We start from the raw sequence: 22,218 nt of genomic DNA, 5'->3' as shown, positions 1-22,218 counted from the left end.
GGGAATTAATTAAACAACAAAGGTGAAACTAATAAAAATCAAAGCTAAGGAAATAAGAAAATGGAAATACAGATGAATATTATTAACTCTAAACTTAACCTATGCAACCCCAGACTGATTTCCCATTAAGCTAGTTCAAAGGAATTTAGGGTTTTTCGTCATTAACTCACCTACACCTGGCCAGTAAGTCTAAAGTTGCTTGTGAGCCGCCAACTCAAGAGCCTTGATCGAAAAAACGCCAGTGCCAGCTCGCATACCAGAAGTAGTCCACCTCCCTTCCAGGAGCATTCAATGTCCCCTCCCCCAAAAAGGGAGGTTCTTCAAAAAGCTGCCTTCTTAACTTTGGGGTGGGCCAGGTGTGGCCCCTCCCAAATGAATTAGCTAAAAATGGGAATATTAATTTTTACCACAAATAATTTTTACCACACTAGCATATATTCAAGTCAGAATTTGTCATAATAAAAGTCTCCTCCCTGTAGTACTACATTTTGTCTAGTTAAAAACTCTGTTTCCTACCTCCATGTGTTTATCTCTTCACAGTTCTAATTGACTGCTAATATTGATTTTCTAATATTAAATTTACATTTTCTGTTGCATTTGCCCTACCTTTCTCATAAGGCTGTAGGTTCCATGAGGACAGAGATCTTCTGCTTTTTTTTCTTTCTCCTATATCTAGAATTTGGTACAGAGGCAGACTATTGATCAACAAGTCAACAGGGCCATTTGGCTACAAGCTCAGAAACAAAGGGGAGGGGCACCTAGGTGGCACAGTGGATAAGTCACTGGCCTTTGATTCAGAATGACCTGAGTTCAAATCTAGCCTCAGACCCTTGACACTTACTAGCTGTGTGACCCTGGGCTAGTCACTTAACCCCAACTGCCTCACCAAAAAACAAACGAAACAAAGGGGAGCCCCAAATTTAGTGATTTGGAGCTATTATTTAATGCTCAGTTATTGGACAAAGGCATACAAGTGACCTTATTAAACTGAATATCTGTGACAGTAGGTAGTTTACTTTTCCCTTAACCAATTAATTAATTAATTGATACAGTAGTACTATAATGCCTATTGCACAATGTCTGACATATAATATGCAATTAATAAATTCTTGTCGACTGAGTGAACAACGGAATAAAAATACCGAGGGAGTGGGGTCATTAATTTTTTAAAAAAGAAATTTCTTTCTCACTTTTTTTGTACAATATTTTCTTTTCATGAAGCTTTATTTTTGTTGCTGCCATGATTTAATTGTGGCTCCCGGCCTCAAAAGCAGAAAATAACTTCTGAAAACTTTTTCCTCAAAATTAGTTAGTTGGCACAGCCTGTGGTTAAGAAGTGCAAACCAGAAAGGGGTTCAGGTTGACCACTTGTTTGTTCCCTAGGAAATGTCTGAATCCTACACTATACTATTGTATGTGCTACTTTCTTCCCCCTTTTAGATGGAACTGATTTCCCCAGGCCAGTTCTGCAGTCACAGATGCTACATTTTCTTCTTACTCAGCAGGCCATTTTTCTTCAGTGCCTCCATGAGCCCCACCCTCTAGGGGAATCACAGCAGTAGATTGGTTATGCTAAGCAACTGCCTTCAGGGCTAGATTTTTATTTTTTTTTATCCCAATCCAGTCATTTATACAGTGAGGATAACCCCGTCTTGAAATTTTGTAGGATTGAAAAAAAGTCATAATGCTAGATAGTTTGTGTCTAAAATATTTCTAGATTCTTTCTTAGATTCTCTTGGAAATATTAATTAGGGGAAAAAAAAGCAACCTTAGTCCAAAAAATTATTCTGTGGCTATCACTGATTTCATAATTCACCCGGTATACCCATTAAGCAAATTGTTGGCTTTGGATTTAGACTTGTGTTCAAGTTCAGACTTTCCTGCTTATTAAATTTTTGAACTTAAGCAACTCTTTTCAATTCTTTGGGCAGCTGTTTCTTTATTAGCAAGATGAAGAAGAAAATCATTGCTTACAGAAAAAATTAAAAAAAAAACAATTAACAAAAAAACAAAAATCCTTCTAACTCTAAATCCTCTCTTTGAGCATTTGAGAAGGTACAAATTTTAAATAATATCCTCTTCTTTGCCTGTGGAGCTGACCCAGAGAGAAAGATGAATGTTAAGGAATGAAGGATGTGAATCAGTTAAGAAACTCAGGGAATGAAACTTGAACCACTAAAACATTTGTTTTCCCTTCAGTGTCTAGGCCTGTAGACAAGAAATTATGCCCAGGACCTGCTCCTCCAACCTCTCGGCTCTGCAATGTTCCTTGCTCTACAGATTGTATGGTTTCTTCCTGGTCAGCATGGGGCCTTTGTGTTCATGAAAGCTGTCAGGATCCCCAGGGGAAAAAAGGTAATCAATTGGATTTTGCTTACTTACACATTTACCTAGATTTATACTCATGGACTTAATGGTTATATTCCAAAGAAAATGTTTAAATAAAGATAAGGAGAACAACTAGCATGAAATTCACAACTTGGTATATTTCAACAGGGTAGAATCCAACTTTTTGAATATCATAGAATATCTGTGCTGTTTACTTGTGATGCGAGTCTGAAGAAGTTTGCTATGATTTATTTCTTTTATTTATCAGAAGGCAGGATTGTTGTACTAAAATAATTCTAATGGGTTCTGACCCAAGCAGAACAAACTTTCCAGGCGGTAAGTCACTTCTAAACCCTTTACATATCAATGACTACCATGAGGTCAATGGCTATAAGAACTCCTGTTCTTTCCCTGCTTTGGAGGGGGATCCAGGATTTCCCATCCTTCTTCCCTGCCCTTCTCTCTACATTAGGCATTATCTTGATGATCTAACTCCCACCAAGATCCAGTCCTCATATCTAAGCTTGACTCAAAGCTAACCAGGGCATGTTAAGTGACAGGCAGGATTGATTACCCCAGTCTAAACACAGGTCTCATTGGCAGAGTTAGGGCTGGTCAGGGTCCCATCTCCTTAATCTATTCCAAAAGTCCCTGTTCTTGGAATGTCCTCCTCTGCTGTCAGAATGCTCTGAGAGTAACAGAATGGAAAGGGACCCCAAAGGTCATCCAGATTACTTCATTCATTACTATGAGCTCATATTCCAAAATTCCCTATAAGTAGTCATTCAGCTTTTGTTGTTATTTATCTTCTGCAATAGCTCATCCTAGTTTTTAGTAACCCTGAATGATAAGAAGTTTGGTCTTTTCCCTTGCCTTATATTCATCTACGGTCTCCTTCTTTACAACGTTTGCCCATTGCACCTAGGTTTTTTATTTAGGGAGCAACATAGCAAGTTTAATCCTTTTTCCATATAACAATCAATCAGATACTATAAAAATTCTTATCATGTTCCCCCAAAGTCTTCTCTTCTTTAGGAAAAAAAAACCAAGCACAACAAAAACCCCGTGTTACTTCAATTGATCCTCTTATGGATGTTTTCAAGGCCTTTCACTATACTGATCACTTTCCATTGAATTCCCTCCAAGGTATTTGCTGGAATATTGTGCCCAGAACTGAACACAGTTTTCCAAATAGATCACACTGGAACTATTGCTTCATCTTTTAATGAAAAATAATTGGTAGAAGCGAATCTCTGGAGGCCTTTAAATGCCAAAGAGAGGAATCTTTTGTTTGTTTGTTTTTGTCTTTTATTTATCTTATAGGCAATAGGAAGACAATGAAAATTTTTGAGTAGGAACTGATGTGGTCTGATGTGTAGATCTGTGCTTTAGGAATATAAATTTGATGTGCATGCAGGATATATATGAGATTGGAGAGATTGGAAGTAGAGAGACAAATTAGGAGGCTATTCTAGTCATTTAAGTGAGAGCTAATGAGGGCCTGAACTAAGGTAGGGTATGTAAGTGGAGAGAAGTAAAAACATAAAAGAGATACTATGGAATTTTAACCATGAAGAGTTGGAAACTGGTTGGATAAATAAAGAAGAAGGAAAAGTCAAGAATGACTTTGAATTTATGAACCTGTATGACTGAAAAGATAGTAGTACCCTTAATATGAATAAGGACATTTGGGAGAAAGTAGATGATGTTAGAATAGTAACATAAATATAAATATATCATATAAATATAAGATATTTATCATATAAAAATAAGTATATATCATATAAAAATAAATATATCATAAATATAATATGTCAGTCAATAAGTATTAATTATGCACTTACTTTGTGCCAGGCACAGTGCTAAGGGCTGTGGTTATGAAGAAAGGAAAAAAGAGTCCCTTCCTTTAAGAAGTTTGCTATGATGTGTTTCTTAAATTTATCTCTTTTTTTTTTGGTGGGGGGGAGAGTGTGGGCAATAAGAGTTAAGTGACTTGCCCAGAGTAATACAGCTAGTGTCAAGTGTCTGAGGCAAGATTTGAACTAAGGTCCCCCTGAATCCAGGACCAGTGCTTTATGTACTGCACCACCTAGCTGCCCCACTTAAATCTATCAGAAGGCAGAGTTGTTATACTAAAATAATTCAAACAGGCTCTGACCCAAGCAGAACATACTTTCTAGGCAGTAAGTCACTTTCTAAACCCCTTTACACATCAATGGCTACCATGAGGTCAATGGCTGTAAGAACTCCCCTTCTTTCCCTAATTTGGTTGGAGGTGGGTTCCTATCCTTCCTCTCTGCCCTTCTCTCTAAATTAGCCATATATATGAACAACAGGAAATGGTCCTGGATGTTTAAGGCAATTGGGGTTAAGTGGCTTACCCAGGGTCATACAGCTAGTAAGTGTCTGAGGTGAGATTTTTAACTCAGGCCTTCCAACTTAAGGGCCAGTGCTCTATCCACTGTACCACCTATGTGCCCCAGATACAAGGTAGTCTGAGAGGGAAAGGCACTAGTAACTGAGGGGATATGAAAGAAGAATCTCTTTCAGACAAAGGGAATTGATTGAATCTTGAAAGTCACCAGGGAAACCAAGAAGTGAAGAGAAGGGGACATAGCATTCTAGATATGTCTACAAAGGCATGGAGACAGTCAGGCAGGCAGGGAAAACACATTTATTAAGGGCCTAGGGATGTACATATTGACAATAAGGTTGACACACACACTGATAGAGCAAGTTCAGTGTTTGGGAGACACCAAAGGAAAAGTATGGGAGAGAAGAGGCATTAGAATGACTACCAAACAGAAGGTCTACAGATCCATTGTGCGGATCTCATTGTTGTATGCCTGTGAAACCCAGACAGTATACCAGGACCATGCCTGACTAAAAGACTATTTTATGAAAAACTCACATAGGGCAAGAACTTATATGGTAGTCAAAAGCAGCAATACAAAGATATTTTCAAGATCTGTCTTAAGAACTTTGGAATTGATTGTATGACATGGGCGACACTGGCATGGGACTAACCAACATAGTGTCCCTTCATCAAAGAAGTTCCTATGTTCTATGAGCAAAGCAGAATTGAAGTGGCTCAAAACTATTCCTGATGCACAAATTTAGAGAATCACTTCAAATGATCACATGGATTACTTGTGCTCTACCCTGAGGTAGAGCATTCCAAGCTCATATTGGTCTGATCAGCCACAGTCAGACACACTCTAACTAAACTCTAACGTAGTCATGTCATTTAAGTTTTCTTCAACAATGAAGCACAGCAACCAACCGTGTCATGTACTGTGCTAAGCACTGGTGATACAAAGAAAAGCAAAAGATAGACCCTAACTTCAAGGAACTCAGAATCTAATAGGTGAAACAACATATAAATCAATATGCACAAACTCAATTCAGGATAAACAGGAAATAACACTGGAATCAAGAGTTTTGGGGGAAAGCTTCCTATAGAAGATAGGATTTTACCTAGGACTTAAATGATCCCACAGAAGCTAGGAGGCAAAGATGATGAGGGAGAACAGCCCAGTTTTGAGGGACATAGTCAGTGAAAATGCTCAGAATTAATAGATGGGGTGTAGATGGAAGAAAAGAAAGGGAAAATCAGGAAGCCTGCCTAGGAATCTTGTAACCAGGTGTTGTTGTGTTTTAACTGTCAAGATGTGTTGGTCCTATGAAGACCTTATTCCTTATGTTCCCTACTATCTGATTCCCACTACTATCTCTTCACTAGTCTTTATTCCTCACCATCTTTACTCTTCATTTTCTACTCTTATTCTTATGCTGCATCCTGTTAAATCTTTTGTCCAAAGCAACCATTCAATCGTTCTATTTAGCTCAAATGAAATATCTAAGATAGAGTCATCAATCCAGCTTTCCAGATATTTGGCTCAGGATGTATACTTGTTAGTTGTCCTCAATTTAGAATATATTCCAGCTTTGCTGGATCATTAACAGTAACAATAACAAAGTAGTTTTCAAGTTTTTGAAATGGACTTTATAGCAGCAAGATGCAGTGAAGATTGTGCTGTAGTTTCAATCAGAAGACCTGTGTCTGAGTGTCTATACTCTCACTGACTACTTATTTGACTTTTGGAAAGTCCTTGCCCTCCTGTGGGCCTCAGTTTCCTTATCTGTAAAATGAGGCCTTTGGGAAGTGACATCAGGGAAGATGAAAAAGTTTGAACCGGATAATGTTTGTGTATTCCATTTATAAATCTATGCTCCTTTAGACCTTAAAAGACAGTTGTCCCTTCTCCCCCATCTTCTATTTTCCAGGCTAATCTTTTCTAAACGAAATAGTCCTCATTCCTTTTTCTGATTATTGGATGCCATGATCTGAAAGCTTTTTTTTTTTTTTCCATCTTGGTTGCCCTCCACCTTAAGAGTATCTTTTTTAAAATGTCCTTCTAATTTAGAGTTCCAACCATCTTCTTCTTTTGTTTTTCTTTCAGAAAAAAAAATAACAATTACACAAGTTGGCTCATGGGGTGCTTAGCTCTGAATTAATCACTGAGGGATTTGTTTCTGGAGTTTAAATTATTCATAACTGCTGCCTTCCAGTGTTCAGAGATTTCACAAGTTTCAGTTGGACTTAGATATGTAGGCAATAGAGATTGGTGGGAAGGCCATTCTGTGTTAATGTTGCTAGTTGTGTTAAAAAGCAAGCTAACAAAACACATAGTCCTTCAGAAAAGAGGAAAGCAAGAGCTTGGACAGTCTCTATCACTTATGCATATTCTTTGTTTTCAAAGTTGTGGAAAGAGCATGGGTTCTAGTCAAAGGATGTGGGTTCATCTTCAGCATCTGACAATTACCATCCATGTGACCCTGTGCAAGGCACTTGGGCTTCAGTTTCCTCTTCTGTTAAATAAAGGGGTTGAACCAGATGACTTCTGAGGGGCCTTCAGCAACCTAGATACATAATCTTCTGATTCATTCCTGGTGGACTTGCCTCTGAAGTCTCCATAATCTCACTGTAGCTGGAATGTGCTACGCAAATATTGCCAGAAACAAACCTAGTTTCAAAAATTTTCCAAGGAACAATCTCAATTTTGAAAGTCAATGAAAGAGGATAAAATTAGAAATATAATTAGAAAATTTAGTCAAGTAGGAAGGAGCAAGAATGAAGTAGGGACATATTTCTTTCCATACTGTTAGGAGAAGTAACCTGTTGGTTGTCATTCATTGAATGTTACAACAAATATTTTAATATCTATTGTAGGCATACCTCTATGCTAGAAGCTGGTGGACATGCAAAATTAAGATAAGATATGATCCTTACCATTTTGGAGCTCAAAGTCTATTGGGGGGAAGTGTAAATATAGATAACTTCAAGCATACTATTCTTTTATAAATGTATTAGGCCTTCTTCTTTTGGGCTTAGGGATGTTTATATTAATAGTCAGGTTTTATACACATACATATATTTATATGTATATGTATATATATACACACATTATATAACACAAACTTATATAATGTATATGTGTATCTATCTATCTATATATATATAGTCATACATATATACATGCATTTAAGGTTTGAGAAACTCTTTACAACTGTTATCTCCTTCATTCTTACCTTCAAGTTGAGTGCTTTTATTATACTTGTATTACAGATAAGGAAATAGGCTGAGTGAGGTAGGATGACTTACCCAGGCTCACGTAGCTTGTAAGTGTCTGAGACTATATTTGAATTAAGTAAGGTCTACTTCCTGACTCCAAGACAAGACAGGATTAGAAATCAGAATAATTGTTGTATAGGAGAGTGAGCTGATTGTTTTGTGAATACTATCAGGACGAATTTTTGGCTTCTCATTATTAAGAATAAGCTAGAGTCATATGTCTAAGACCCTGTTGAGTCCTCAGAAAAATAAAGGATGAAGTTAACTCTTTGGGGAAGTAATTCTATTTTTCCAAGAAGTCCAGGTGTGTAAACACAGTATTAAATAATCTCCTTGTTAGTCCCACTGACTTGTGAGCAGGAAGGACTAAGGGTTTCTCAACTTCATGTTTCTCATGATATTGTCATGGGTTTCTACCAGCCATGAGTCACTGAGCTGTCTCAGGCTAAATGTATTTTAGAATTCCACAGAGGCTGGGGATACACATACTAATACATTAAATACAGGAAAGCTGTGGGATTTCACCCAGAGTCTCTATCTTCACATTATAATTTTTTACCATGAAAGAAAGAAAATGAATCTGCAAAAATGGCTCTATGACACTCATACATTCTTAGATGTTTTCTATTATATAAAAATACTAAAAATACACTGTAGTTAATATTCTATACTATGCCTGAATCCTTTGGGTGGGAATGGGAAAAGTGCTTACTGGGGATGAGGGGTCAATTAATAGAACCCAAAAGAAAGAAGTTGGGAAGAGGAGGTCTTTAAGCTGTGCTCAGAAAGAGTAAACAGGATGCCCTGGATAGCTCCAATCCATGTTCATGGAGCACCAAACCCAAAGACAGAGAGAAGAAATGGAAAAAAAGATCTTGTAGCTATGTTCTATGGTCAAGAGATAATGCCAGAAAAGCAGGGAAGCTGTTCATCTGACCCAATGGGAATGATAGTTTGTCCTATGCAAGTCCTCCAACCAAGACAAAACTCTTTTACATCAATTTGGGGGTAACCATGTACCGTGATATCCTTTCCCTTGGATTTAAAGTCTGATATACACTCAGAGGGAGTACAAAGGCAATTCCCATAATACTGCAACTGGCTGTTTATCAATGGTATCCTACTGTATCACCCTAATAGGTTGTCCTCACTCATTTTTGAACATTATAGAAAGGGAGGCAGTGGAGAGGTAGAATTTCTTGGTAGCTACTGTAGGGGATGACAAAGGTTAACTCCCTCTGATTCCCGTTCTCTTATTATTTTATAGAATTTCAATCTAGCACTCATTGAAGATTGGTTGACTGGATAAAATCAGGAGTTGTGTACAGCCTTAGCACCATTCCATCAGGTTTATGACAGGCAAACAAGAAAATGATTACTCGACAGGTCTGGACTAGTCAAGTGAAGCTAGCCTGCCTTGCAACAGAATTTAAATAGAATTGCAGCATTTGCTTTCTGATTTTTGGAAAGGCTCCCAATAATTCAGAGTTGCAGAGGAAAGGGAACCAATTTGTCCTTGTTGCCCTCTTCCCCCACTTAAAAATTGTTGCTCAATATACAGAAACAATAACACAAGCCACCAAACCCCAGAAACCCATTCTTAAACAGTCTATTATAATGTAATTTCTTCCTGAACATATCCTTATGCTAATTATGGTTGGAGACAGTTACTATGAAAAACAATTCCTACCCAGTAGCTATCCATATAACTGTTAAGGATTGCCTTAAATTAATTAGGGTAGGTGATCAGCTGTGAAATCAAGAGCCTCAGAAAGTCCTGGGACCTTCAAGAAAGAGTTCTTCTGCTAGCTGATGCCTATATAACATTCTCTCAGTTATTCTCCCAAATTTAACTCATGGTAGTAGGCTGAGTTTTTAGAGGTTAGCTGTTCCCTCAAGTTCTAGAGTTACCCTGAAGGGCCTTTTAAAAACATAACTCATGAGCTCTAACTGGTATGCTTCTCATTAGCTAGGAGGGGACAGCTAAGTGGCTCAATGGATAAAGCACTGGCCCTGGATTCAGGAGGACCTAAGTTCAAATCTGACCTCAGATACTTGACACTTTCTAGCTGTGTGACCCTGGGCAAGTCCCTTAACCCTCATTGGCTCACAAAAAAACCCCCAAAAAACAGTCAGCTAGGAGACACAGCTCTTATCAAAGGCATTTGCTCAAATGGTATATAGTAAGAGGTATAAAAACATCCTTCCATAGTAATCTTTGACAATAAGATTGAATCATCTTTAAAATAGATCTTGCCCTTTAGTCTATTATATTTACTGAAAGCATAACACGATCTGGGATATGCTCTAACATGAATACAGACATCTCTCAGAAGACTAGGCACAAACCCTAACTCCCTGTCTGCAAAATAAAGCCATAGACATAGGCACAGGCACAGACACAGACATACATATATGTATATTTCTGCCTACCTATTATAAGTGTTTTCATATTTATTTCCTAGATTTATATATGTATCTATGTGTATATATATATATATATATATATATATATATATATATATATATATATATATATATATACACTTACATATACATACGAGTGACTTAGGCCCGTTAGATTGTATTCTCTGTGTGTGATGGGGGTTATTCTGTCTTTTGTAGCTCTAGTTCTTTATACCATCTCTAGTCTGGTTCTTTGCACACAGTAGATCCTATTGACTAAATTGTATCACCTCATTAATATGGGAAGCAGCAGTAGCATGAATTGATGTAAATTGTATGGGACAAATATGCTTTTGGAAAGGCTGATGACTTTTGAAAACCAATTGAAAGAGTGAATGACAATGTGTGATTTAAGTAGATGCTAAGAAAAAAGATCCAAGGTTTTTACTTTATGCTGAGCTTATGGTACAATTTGAAGATAGTTAGTAGTCAGTACAAAGGTACCACAAATGTAGGACTGAGATAATTTATTGGTTGAAGAGATTCAATCAATAGATTTATAGTGAGATGGTTGCAATTTGATTTAGAGCTACAAAGTACCTAGGCCAAAGCTCCTTACTGGAGTTGAGATCTAGGTAACTGGGCATCCTGAGACCCATGTTACAATGGACCTGACTAGTTAGTGACTGCTTATGTTGTGTAGGAATTTGTGAAAAAATCAGTAAGTATTAGACAAGGATGCAAGTTAAGTAAATAGGTAAATTACATATCAACATAATGATAAACAAGGTTCAAGCACCTATCTTTTTTTTTTCCATTTAAGGAGTATGCTATGAGATTAAAGGATTTAGAGATAGAAAAAAAGATTTATGGGTATTATTAGTACTTTGTGTTGTTGTTTAGTTGTTCTGTCATGTCTGACTCCTTGTCACTTCATGTATCATAGCATGTCTATGCTATATATGGAGTTTTCTTGGCAAAGATGCTGAAGTGGTTTGTCATTTTCTTCTCTAGTGTATCAAGGCAAACAGAGGTTAAGTGAATTTCCCAGGGTCACACAGATAGTATGTGTCTGAGGTCAAATTCAAACTCAGGTCTTCCTCATGCAAGGCCAGTGTTCTATCCATTGGTTATGGTGGTGGTAGTGGTGGTGGTGGTTGTGGTAGCAGTAATACTATGTAAGTGCTATTGGTAGTAGATTTTGAGGGAGCTACATGGAATAGTAGATTGATTATTGGTCTTAAAGTTAGTAAGATCCAGGTTAAAATTCAACCTGTGAAACCTTCTTTGTAACCAAGTGGAAATTATTTGAAAGCTATATGCCTCTATCCTTTGACGCAGCAATACCACTTTTGGGTCTTTTCCCCAAAGAGATCATAAAAAAGGGAAAAGGACCCACATGTACAAAAATATTTATAGCTGCTCTTTTTGTGGTGGCAGGGAATTGGAAATTGAGGGGTTGCCCATCAATTGGAGAATGGCTGAACAAGTTGTGGTATATGAATGTAATGGAATTCTATTGTGCTGTAAGAAATGATGAGCAGGAGGAGTTCAGAGAAACCTGGAAGGACTTGCATGAATTGATGATGAGTGAGATGAGCAGAACCAGAAGAACATTATACACAATATGATCAACATGATGTGTTGATCAACTGTTATAGACTAGATTCTTCTCACAAATACAATGGTACAAGAAAGTTCCAAAGGACTCATGATGGAAAAGGCTCTTCAAATAGAGAAAAAAAAAAAGAACTGTGGAATGTGGATGTTGATTGAACTATACTATTTCTTTTGTTTTTCTATTTTGAGGTTTTTCCTTATTGTTCTGGTTCTTCTCTTATATCATGACTAATGCATAAATATATTTAATTTTATAATATATACATATATATTATATATCTAAAACTTATAAGAGATTACGTGCTGTCTAGGGGAGGGGGAGCGAGGAGAGGGAGGGAGAAAAATTGAAATTGGAAATCTTATTAAACAAATGTTGAAAACTATCTCTACATGTAACTAGAAATAATAAAAAACTTTTATTAAAAATAAATAAAAGTTATATGTCTCAATCAACATTCTAAGGCATCTGAAAAGTCATACATAAGTTTCTGGAAAGTAGGAACAGTTCATACACATGTAGTCATTCATACCATAGTTATAAAGTCATATTTGGGGGCTTGACAGTTTTCTGTTTACATAGAGTATTTCTTGGGACACATATTATCTGTACTTCTTTTCTATTTAATTTAGGGCTGGATGCTACCTGATTTTTAAGGTGTTTTTCCCAGATAAATTTCTGTACATAATTTGAAGGATTAGCACAGCCAGACATTCTTTCTGTCTTCTTCTTCTACCTTTAATGATCTCGTGAGGAAAGGTGAATTAGAAATCACTTTGACTGTTTCATAACTACTTTACACAGGAATAGTTAGGACCTTAGGCTTCTGAGGCTAAGAGATATTTCTTCTTTAAACATTTTTGAAATATGTAATTGTTAAGCATCTGTATTTCTATATAATTTTTTTCAATATATTATCGTGACTTTTTAATGTGTTAAGTATGTAACAGTTGTTTTTATGGTTGGATCTTATATTTCCAGATAAACTCTATACTTCTTGAGGATATGTAATATTTGTTCTAGTGCCTCTACCTATCTAGGCTACTTCCCCATCTCCTAAAGTCATATCAGTTGCCATGTTATGTATGCTTGATTAATCTTTTTGCTTAGTAACCACTTAATATTGCTTCTATTCACATGAAAACATGTGAAAGCCTATTATACTTCTTTGGGGGAGGGGCTGAGCAATGAGAGTTAAGTGACTTGCTCAGAGTCATACAGCTAGTAAGTGCCAAGTGTGTGAACTTGGATTTGAACTCAAGTTCTCCTGAATCCAAGGCCACTACTTTATCCACTGCAACACCTAGCTGCCCCTAAAACTCCATTATACTTATCTTTTTTTTTTTTTTATCATAGGGTTTAGATTGAGACAACGGCATATCCTCATGGAATCCACAGGACCTGATGGGAATTGCCCACATTTGATGGAATCTGTTCCCTGTGATGACCCCACGTGCTATCAGTGGCTGGTTTCAGAGGGGGTCTGTATTCCTGATCATGGAAAATGTGGCTTAGGACATCATATCCTCAAAGCTGTCTGCCAGAATGATAAAGGTAGGAAGCAACGACAAATTTAGAGCCAAATGGCTTCAACCTATGTAAATATTATTCTTTAAGAAGTAATTTATCTGAGAGTGAGAGAGAAGCAGAGATTTTATTTCTAAGTATAGGTGATTAAGTCAAGTGGCACATTGCTAGAAATCCTGTTACTAGGACATACCTTCAGACTACCTTTTTCACAACAAAAGCACAAGAATTGATTATGTGTAAATATTATAGTGACAATCTATATTGCTCTACATGGTAATGATTTTGTCAAGAAAAGAAAACATTTGGTTGAATTTTAACTTGTCTGTTCTGAACAAGCTTCAGTTTCTTATTTGCAAAGTTGGTTTAAAATAGTTTTATGCATTATTAATAGACAGTTCAATGAAAAAGATTCTAGGGCTGAAAATCCTGCCAAGTTGAAAAAAACATTCTAAGTGGCATCTTTTCATTTCCACAATATCAGATTCTTGTACTAGAATCAATCACAGTGGTAACACTAAGCATTTCTAAGAAAAAAAGATTTTTTAAAAAAAGTTGTCAGGAAAAATGCTTGAAGTTTTTTGCAAAACTCTTAAGAATGGTGTGTTTCCTTGATTAATGAGCTTCCAGGGTCTGTAAAATTGTCTGAAATGAAATGTGATTGAAGAAATACTTAAATCAAATGCTAATGAAAATGGAAATGAGAACAATGACATTTTTATTTTATCTGAATTAAAAAGAAAAGGAAATCAGACTTGTGGAAAGATAATCAGAATCTCTATTGATGAGGCCTGGCATAAAGAGTCTCAACTGTGGTGTTTTTTTGTGTTTATATTTTATGAAATGTATTGATGTAAGAAATATAGTAAGCTGTGCAATGAAATGAAATGACAAGCCAGGGTCAGGTTGAATATTAGTATACATAGTAACAATAAAAAGGTGCTACATACCATGGTGTTTTGGCCTGTATCACATACAGGTCAATTATACACAATTCAATATGTGACACATATACAGTGACTCTCATATATATATATAGTAACATATTTGCCAACTACTCAATATTTAATTTCATATTTAATTATTTGCTTTCTTCCTTTTTATTTCAATGTCTACAGACTAAGTGTATGATCATTGCTATTACTAACACTGTAGCTAATAGGAACAAATGCATAATTTAATATATATCTCTACTTTATGATCATAAATTATATAGACATAATCATTTATCATTTAAACTGTTAAATTTAGTTCTGAGATAGTTTACTTTGCATTCATACATTTGCTTTTTGTACTTTGTCCTAGATTCTTTTACAGATATATACAATTCTAGTAGAGAAATCTGAAATCCAAAATACAAATCTCAAAAAATGTTGCTTAGAAAAAATAAAAATATTTTCCCCTTTTACCTCCAAGTTGAAGAAAGTAACTTGTTATATTTTGGTTTGTTGGAGCCTTAATTACAAATGACTCATTTTTATGCACTTTCAGTTTGTTTTTTTCTGGGATTTGGCTTAAGCTTAATATTATGTCTGGTTAACTGACTATCTTATTGAAATATGTTGCTTATCCTGTATCATTTGTAGGGGTAAAAACTCTTCCATTTATCAGCAGTTCTGTAGCTTTGTTTCCTGTTCCTGAATCATGACTGATATTCATACTTTGACTTCTTCACTCAATTTCTGTGCAAAGTGTTTGTGTGTATGTGTGTATGTGCACATGTATATTGTGGCATGTGGGATGGGGGACTACCAGGGCAAGGATATTATAATCCATTGAGTTTTTTTTTTTAACTCTTAGATGACTTTATCATATTTTGAGGTAAGGCAGCCAAGAAATGGTTCTTGGGAAACTTTGGTCTCCTGGTAGCTCTAGCTTTTGTTAGTGGGAAACTGAAAATATGTTCTTGTACTTTTAGCCATTTAGCTTATGTGCTAATTTGAGATGATTGATGATAGTGCTTTGGCAGAGAAGTACTTCTCTGTTAGATTTTACACATATTATTGAATAATTTTCATGGCTATAGGAATTGACAGGATTGTTGACACTCATTTGAATGACTAGAGGGGGGAAAGCTTTGAGGCAGGTTGGATAATTTTCCTTCTGTTTATTTATTTAAAATTTCTGAGAGCATATGGTATTTTCATCATCATTCCCAATTTATTACTTGTTTTATTGGTCTTTTATTTTGAGAAATTTCTTAGTATTATCCCTACATCTCAAACTAGTATTTAAAAAGTATAGTGTGTACTCTGTATAGTATAAAATAAATATTTTATGTAGTATATAGCATATATTGTGACATACATAGCTTATATTGAATTTATTTACATATTATTCAACTTATAGCATGTATTGAATTTGTTTAAAATTCAAAACATGTTTATTAAGCTCTTATTATATACAAGGCACTCATCTGAGCACTGGAGGGAGGTATGAAGTTAAAGAGCAACTTAGCCCCTGCCGTCAGAGAGCTTGCAATATAATTGAAGTGGGAGGTGGCTTGGGAAGGGAATTCATTGTGCATGAACAGAAGTAAGTGTGGCATAAATATGATGTCATAAGGGCAAAGGCCACTTCCAAGCCAAGTATTCCAAGAAAATGTGAGGAGGTATGGATAGAACATGATATCTACAGGGGACTTGAAAAGGTCAACTATTTTGTTTCTCATGTTCAATGCAGACCTTTCCCTTCTTCTGTATTTTAAAATATTCTACTGTCTTCCAGATATATATGTCCTTTCACATTATAGAATCCAGGGATCTCTGTGGTAGAAAGAGAATGGGATCCAGATTCAGAGTCCTGGGAATCCAAAATCTGAAGTTCATTCATTCCTTGTTAGAACTTAAACAAATCCCTTAGCCTTTAAATCTCTCTGTTTTTCCAGCTGTAAAATGAGGGAGTTGTATGAAGTCTCTGTGACTCATTCCACATTTATATCTATGATTTTATAATCTCCTCTATTCCTGATCAGGATTTGAATAGTATTTCTTTATGTGTACATTACCAAAATACAACACATGTGTATTGTCACTTAGGGACTCAGCTGCCTCATAGGCTTAAATCAAGACAGCTAAGTGGCACAGTGGATAGAGTGCTGGACCTGGAGTCAGTAAGACTCATCTTCCTGAGTTCAAATCTGGCCTCAGACACCTGACCAAGTTACTTAACCCTATTTGCCTCAGTTTCTTCATCTGTAAAAGAGTCAGAGAAGGAATTGGCAAACCACTCCAGTATCTTTGCCAAGAAAACCCCAAATGGGGTCATAAAGTTGGATACAACTGAAAATGACTAAACAATAGACTTAAATCTTCCTACTTGACATTTTTGAGAGTATAATTTCATAGAGGTCAGAGAACAATCCTGGTTCTTCTAATGTCTGAAGACTTGTACTAAGAAACCTTGAAATATTCACTGCACCAGAGATCAACTTTGTGCAAAAATCTGTTAAGGGAATACAGGTGGTTCTTCTTGAACTTAATTTCCAAAAAGGACTGCTCTAGGTAAAATCATGCAGTGAAAACCATAGAGTTGATGGGAAAAACAGGATTAGGGGCAGAATTCTCAAAAACCTTGTCAGAGAAACATACAAAAATAGAAACCTAATAACAAAGTAGCACAGTTTTATACATTACATGGTTAAGAAATATATAAATATTATAATACATAGTGGCCACATTCATGAACTGTTGTGACTTAGACTGCACAAACAAGTTGGGCAAGCCTCAGTTCTGGGCCTCTACCTAAGACCATGATGGAAGAGATTGGCTTTATGCCCACAGATCCTACTGTGCCAGAAGATATACAATAAACGTGACCCTTTGGCTTAACAAAGACCTGAAGTTAGCTTGTGCAAGTGGACATTGGAAGGGTTGCAGCTTATAAATTATGAAATGGTGCACTTTTCTGCATTCTCACTGTTCTTGTGGAGAAATCATAAAGAAGCCAAGTCAAAATCATGCTATGCTCAAAATATTTCCTATCATATCACTCATATTTTAACAAATTTATGTTTTTGAAACATACTATACTTGGATATATATGGGACATACAGAATAATCTAAAAATATGTCCAGTCAAACTTTTCTTCTCAAATTGACCAGAACCTCTCCCTAAAGTGGTCTTATGTCTAAAGACTATTGTCTCACAACCCAAAATCAACTTGAGGTTCAGTTTTCAACACAATCCCATGAATGTAACCAAGAAATATAAATCCTCTATTTGACATTCAGATCTCTTCATAGCTCATTGCTTCCACATCTTTACAGTATTCTTATACCTTATCCCCTTCACTTCTGCTCTGTACTTTTTGATTCAGTGACACTTGCCTACTACATCGACCTCAAACAAGACACTCCATCTTGAAGCTCTGGATAGTTTCATTGGCTGTCTCCTATGACTGGAATGTTCTCTTTTCTCATTTATACTTTGTGGCTTTTTTAGCTTCTTTTATATGCCATTTAAAATCCCACTTTTTCCAGGAAGCTTTTTTCAATCTCTCTTAATTCACATACCTCTGCTCATTATTTCTGTTTTTCTTGTTTGTACATCATTGTTTAGTTGTTGTCTCCCGCATTAGATTGTGAGTCCATAGAAAACAGGAACTGTCTTTAACTTACTTTGTATTCCCTGAGCTCACAACAGGGCCTGGCACATTGTTGTTTTTCAATTGTTCAGTTGCATTCAACTCTTTGTGACCTTGTTTACCCTCATGGCATGCCAATGCTGTGCATGGCATTTTCTTGGCAAAGATACTAAAGTGGTTTACTGTTTCTTCCTCCAGTGCATTAGGGAAAACAGAGGAGAAGTGTTTCTTAGTGTCACACAGATATTAAGTGTCTGAGTTCAGATATGAACTCAGGTCTTCCTTACTCCAGGCCCAGAGCTCTATCTACTGAGCCACCTTAGGTGTCTCTACCTTGCACATAGTAGGTACCTAATAAATGCTTATCAAGTAAACTCATTGAAACACCTAGATTTATTATTATTATTATTATTTTGGGGTGGGGCAATGAGGGCTAAGTGACTTGCCCAAGATCACAGAGCTAGTAAGTATCAAGTGCATCCACTGCACCACCTAGCTGCCCCATAATTTTTTTTCTTTTCTTTTGCAGGGCAACAAGGGTTAAGTGACTTGCCCAGGGTTACACAGTTAGTAAGTATCAAGTATCAGAGGCTGGATTTGAACTCAGGTTCTGCTGAATCCAGGGCCAGTGATTTATCCACTGTGCCACCTAGCCATCCCTGAGATCAGATTTATTCTTAAAGGAAAAATATTTATGAGAAATCACAGAGAACATATCTTGTGATGTTCTATGTTACCAAATGTGTTGTAGTATTCTCAACTTTTCACCCTTAGCTAAGCATATAATAGAAATGATAACTAATGAGAGTAATGAGGGATAGTAATATATATCTATATATCTCTCTATATATCGCATTAATATAGCAATTTACTGAACCAAAGCAATTCCATATATATTATTTTATGTTATCCTCCCAAGACACATTTGAGATTATCTGGGAAGATATTTTAATTCTCATCTTTTAGGAGAAATAACCAGTCACAGGACTAACTAGGAAGACCTGAATTCAAATGCCATCTGTGATGCTTACTAGTTATGTGACCTTGGACAAGACATTTAACTTCTGCCTCAATTTTCTTATCTCTAAAAGGGGATACTAATAGCATCTACCTCCCAGGTTGTTGTGAGGATCTAGTGAGATAGCAATATTTGTAAACCCTTTTGCAAAACTTTAAATGCTTTGCAAATAACATACCACATTACTTCCATAGACTCAAAACTACATAGTGTCATTTTTGAAAATTTAATCACATAGAGGTCAGAGATCCTCAATACCTTATTATTCACATAGGTGAGTAGAAGTATATATTGGTAATAAAAAAGCTCTTCTAAATTGACAAATCAGTTTTTTGAAAATATGTACTTTGAAATTTCAGTGGAGAACTATATAAAAATATAGTCCCAGGCTAATTTACCTTGGAAAAATTTCATATATTCAATTAAAATAATCTGCTTCTAAAGTTCACAATTTCATTTTAAAATCAGAATTATCAATTGGTTATTGAAATTAGCATGGCATCAAAGAGAAATATGGGAAAATCCCCATTAGGTCAGCACACAAGGTATAGTTCCTAGGTCAGTGACCTGCTATTGCTGCTAGCTGGAAGAAGTACTGGATATGGAGTTGGAGAATCCAAGTTTGAATCCTGCTTATGCTAATAACTCTACCTATGTGAACTTGAATAAATAGGGTTCTTGTTTCTGTTCAGATAAAATATGAAGTGTTGAACTGAATGAACTCCATGGTCCCTTCTGGCTTTAAAATCTTCTGAACCTTTCCTTGCCTCTTATACATAAATTGGGTCATATACCCCAAAGGCTCATGGGAAAATATCCAGTTTCCACACTGAGAGTATCAAAGCCTGAGCATTGAACTATGACTACTTTGCAATATGCCAAGGAGATCCAGAATGAAGAAGTGTCTGTGTAGTCAGCATACATTCCTTTGCACAGATTTCCAGTGTATATTCTGTACTTTTCGAGAACAAAGCTCTGCAGCTGATGATGAGTGTAATACATCAGAAAGAACAGAGTTCACATGGTGACAGGTACATGGGATTTAGAGTTCTCTTGTGTTGCCTCAATGCCCACTTGCATAAAAGATTTCTTATTTTTCATCAGAGCATTAGACCTTTTCCATGCAAATGTTTTCTTTAAGTGACATATATACTTACAAGAAGGAACGAGCAATGATTTTCCATCATTAATGTGGCATTACTTCCACATTCCAAAGAAACTCTTCTGTCAGTTTTTGACCTGCATCATTAACCTTGAACAGTCCAAGAAAGTGATCTTTAATCTTAGCTAAAGTACTATATATTTCGGGAGATCTAACCCCAAATAACACCTGTCTTGGATGACTTTTATTAGGTGTAATTTTTTTTTTAATTTAGGATCAAAGTAAACAAACATATGTTTAATATCCTGTCTTTTTTCTCTAGTAGTGTCTTGACTCCTATGAATATCAAGGTCAAACTCCATCCTCCATTCTATTGCTTCTAGTAAGAAGTCATTTATTTGAATAGGAAGAGCTTTAAGAAAGCCAAAATAGACTCTCCTTTCAACTCTATGTTTAAACATGATGTTCTTTCTCTTTTAAACTCATTGTTCTATGCTTCTCTTTCTCCCTCCTCTCCCAAAGAGCAAATTACTTGTCTTCTGGGGCATTTTCCTTTGGCTCTAGAAAGACTTGTGTGCTCCCTTTTAGTGCTATACATATGACGAGATTTTATAAAGAACATGACAAGGATTATCTATCAGTTAATTTTACACCAGTGATTTGTTCTCATGGCAATATTACAATACAAAGGAAATGTTACTGATTTCTATTTTAATCAAATACTGGAATATCTATATGCCACATATGACTATGAAATTATGAGTGTTATTAGTTTAAAAAAGAATTACCAGAATATATACATCCAAATTAATGTTATTGTTCAGAAGTAGACAATTTAGTATACATAATAAACCAGTTCCAGTATTGTAACCATTGCTAAAACAAATCATTTAGGGCAGATTCCAAAGAATATAAAATATGCAAGAAAATCAGTTTACTTGCAGGCATACCTCCTTAAAAAAAATCTCAAATGTTATAACCTAGTTTGATTAGCCACTTCAATTTTGAACTTGGTTTTAAATGACTTTGGGCTGGGTGCAAAAGTCAAATCCAATTTTAAAGGACAAATGTTTTCCAAGTTTTAGCATATTCTAAACTCCAAGCCACTGGCTCTGAATGCAATCCCAAAAATATTTAGAATAATGACAGAATCTTTGGCATCAATATATGGCCTGCAAGGTGATTTGAAAGAATACACTCCTTTGTCTACATTCTGACACATTTGTCTAAAAACATGAGCTAAATTATTACATGGGCACACCTAATCTGTTCTATTAGGAATTTCTACTTGGGCAGGAAAAAATAGTTCCATTTAAGAATATAAACACTGTGGTAGAGGATTTTTCAGAGTGCAAAAAGGGAGTTTAAGAGATGGGCACCAACCTAGGTTCATATTTCACCCTTAGAACGATCCAAGTTCAAAATGGAGAAGTGAGGTAGATACCTATTTCTAATTATCAGGCTCATAAAAGAACTTGAAGGGGACCTATTTTAACTACCTCTTACAGGATTTGCAGAGATCCACTCAAAAAGTAGATATGTGCACATAAAACAAAACAAAACAAAACAGCTACACCAAAGAAACCAAAAAACCCCACAACTCTCTAAGTAGAGATTCCTCAGTCTCCCCATAGGAATCTCTTCCAAGGTCATAGAAACTCATTCATGAAAACACTTCTCCCTTAAACACTGAACCACCTACTATAAGAAAAACTATTTCTTCTCATTTGACTTTCAATGGACATGTGACAACATCCCTCAGCACAAGAGCCATATGTTAGTTTGATGAAGCATATGAAATTTCATTTCTTCTCTAAAAATTCAATGATCATAGATACATACATACATATGTACACATATGTATATAAATTTGCAATTTCTTCTAGTTATTAATTTCTAATACTTTAGAATCTCTCCATCACAGCCTCTGTAAGATCTTTTTCTTGTGGTTTCAATGTAGATTCCAGGACTAGGCAATATCATTAGTGAGCATTTGGTC

The 22,218-nt window shown here is 35.9% G+C and overlaps 1 protein-coding gene across 1 annotated transcript in view; it reads left to right on the top strand.

The window, feature by feature from the left end:
- The window catches only part of THSD7B (thrombospondin type 1 domain containing 7B), a 1,126,956-nt gene that overhangs the window by 455,536 nt on the left and 649,202 nt on the right, over nt 1–22,218 (top strand). Inside the window, exons 6-7 of the mRNA XM_043994926.1 lie at nt 2,200–2,355; nt 13,344–13,541. Coding sequence (XP_043850861.1) covers nt 2,200–2,355; nt 13,344–13,541 — 354 coding nt within the window. The remainder of the gene's footprint in view (nt 1–2,199; nt 2,356–13,343; nt 13,542–22,218) is intronic.

The sequence above is a fragment of the Dromiciops gliroides genome, chromosome 3 (assembly GCF_019393635.1).
Source record: "Dromiciops gliroides isolate mDroGli1 chromosome 3, mDroGli1.pri, whole genome shotgun sequence".
Lineage (NCBI taxonomy): Eukaryota > Metazoa > Chordata > Mammalia > Microbiotheria > Microbiotheriidae > Dromiciops > Dromiciops gliroides.
This window is presented reverse-complemented; position numbering and strand designations above follow the sequence as displayed.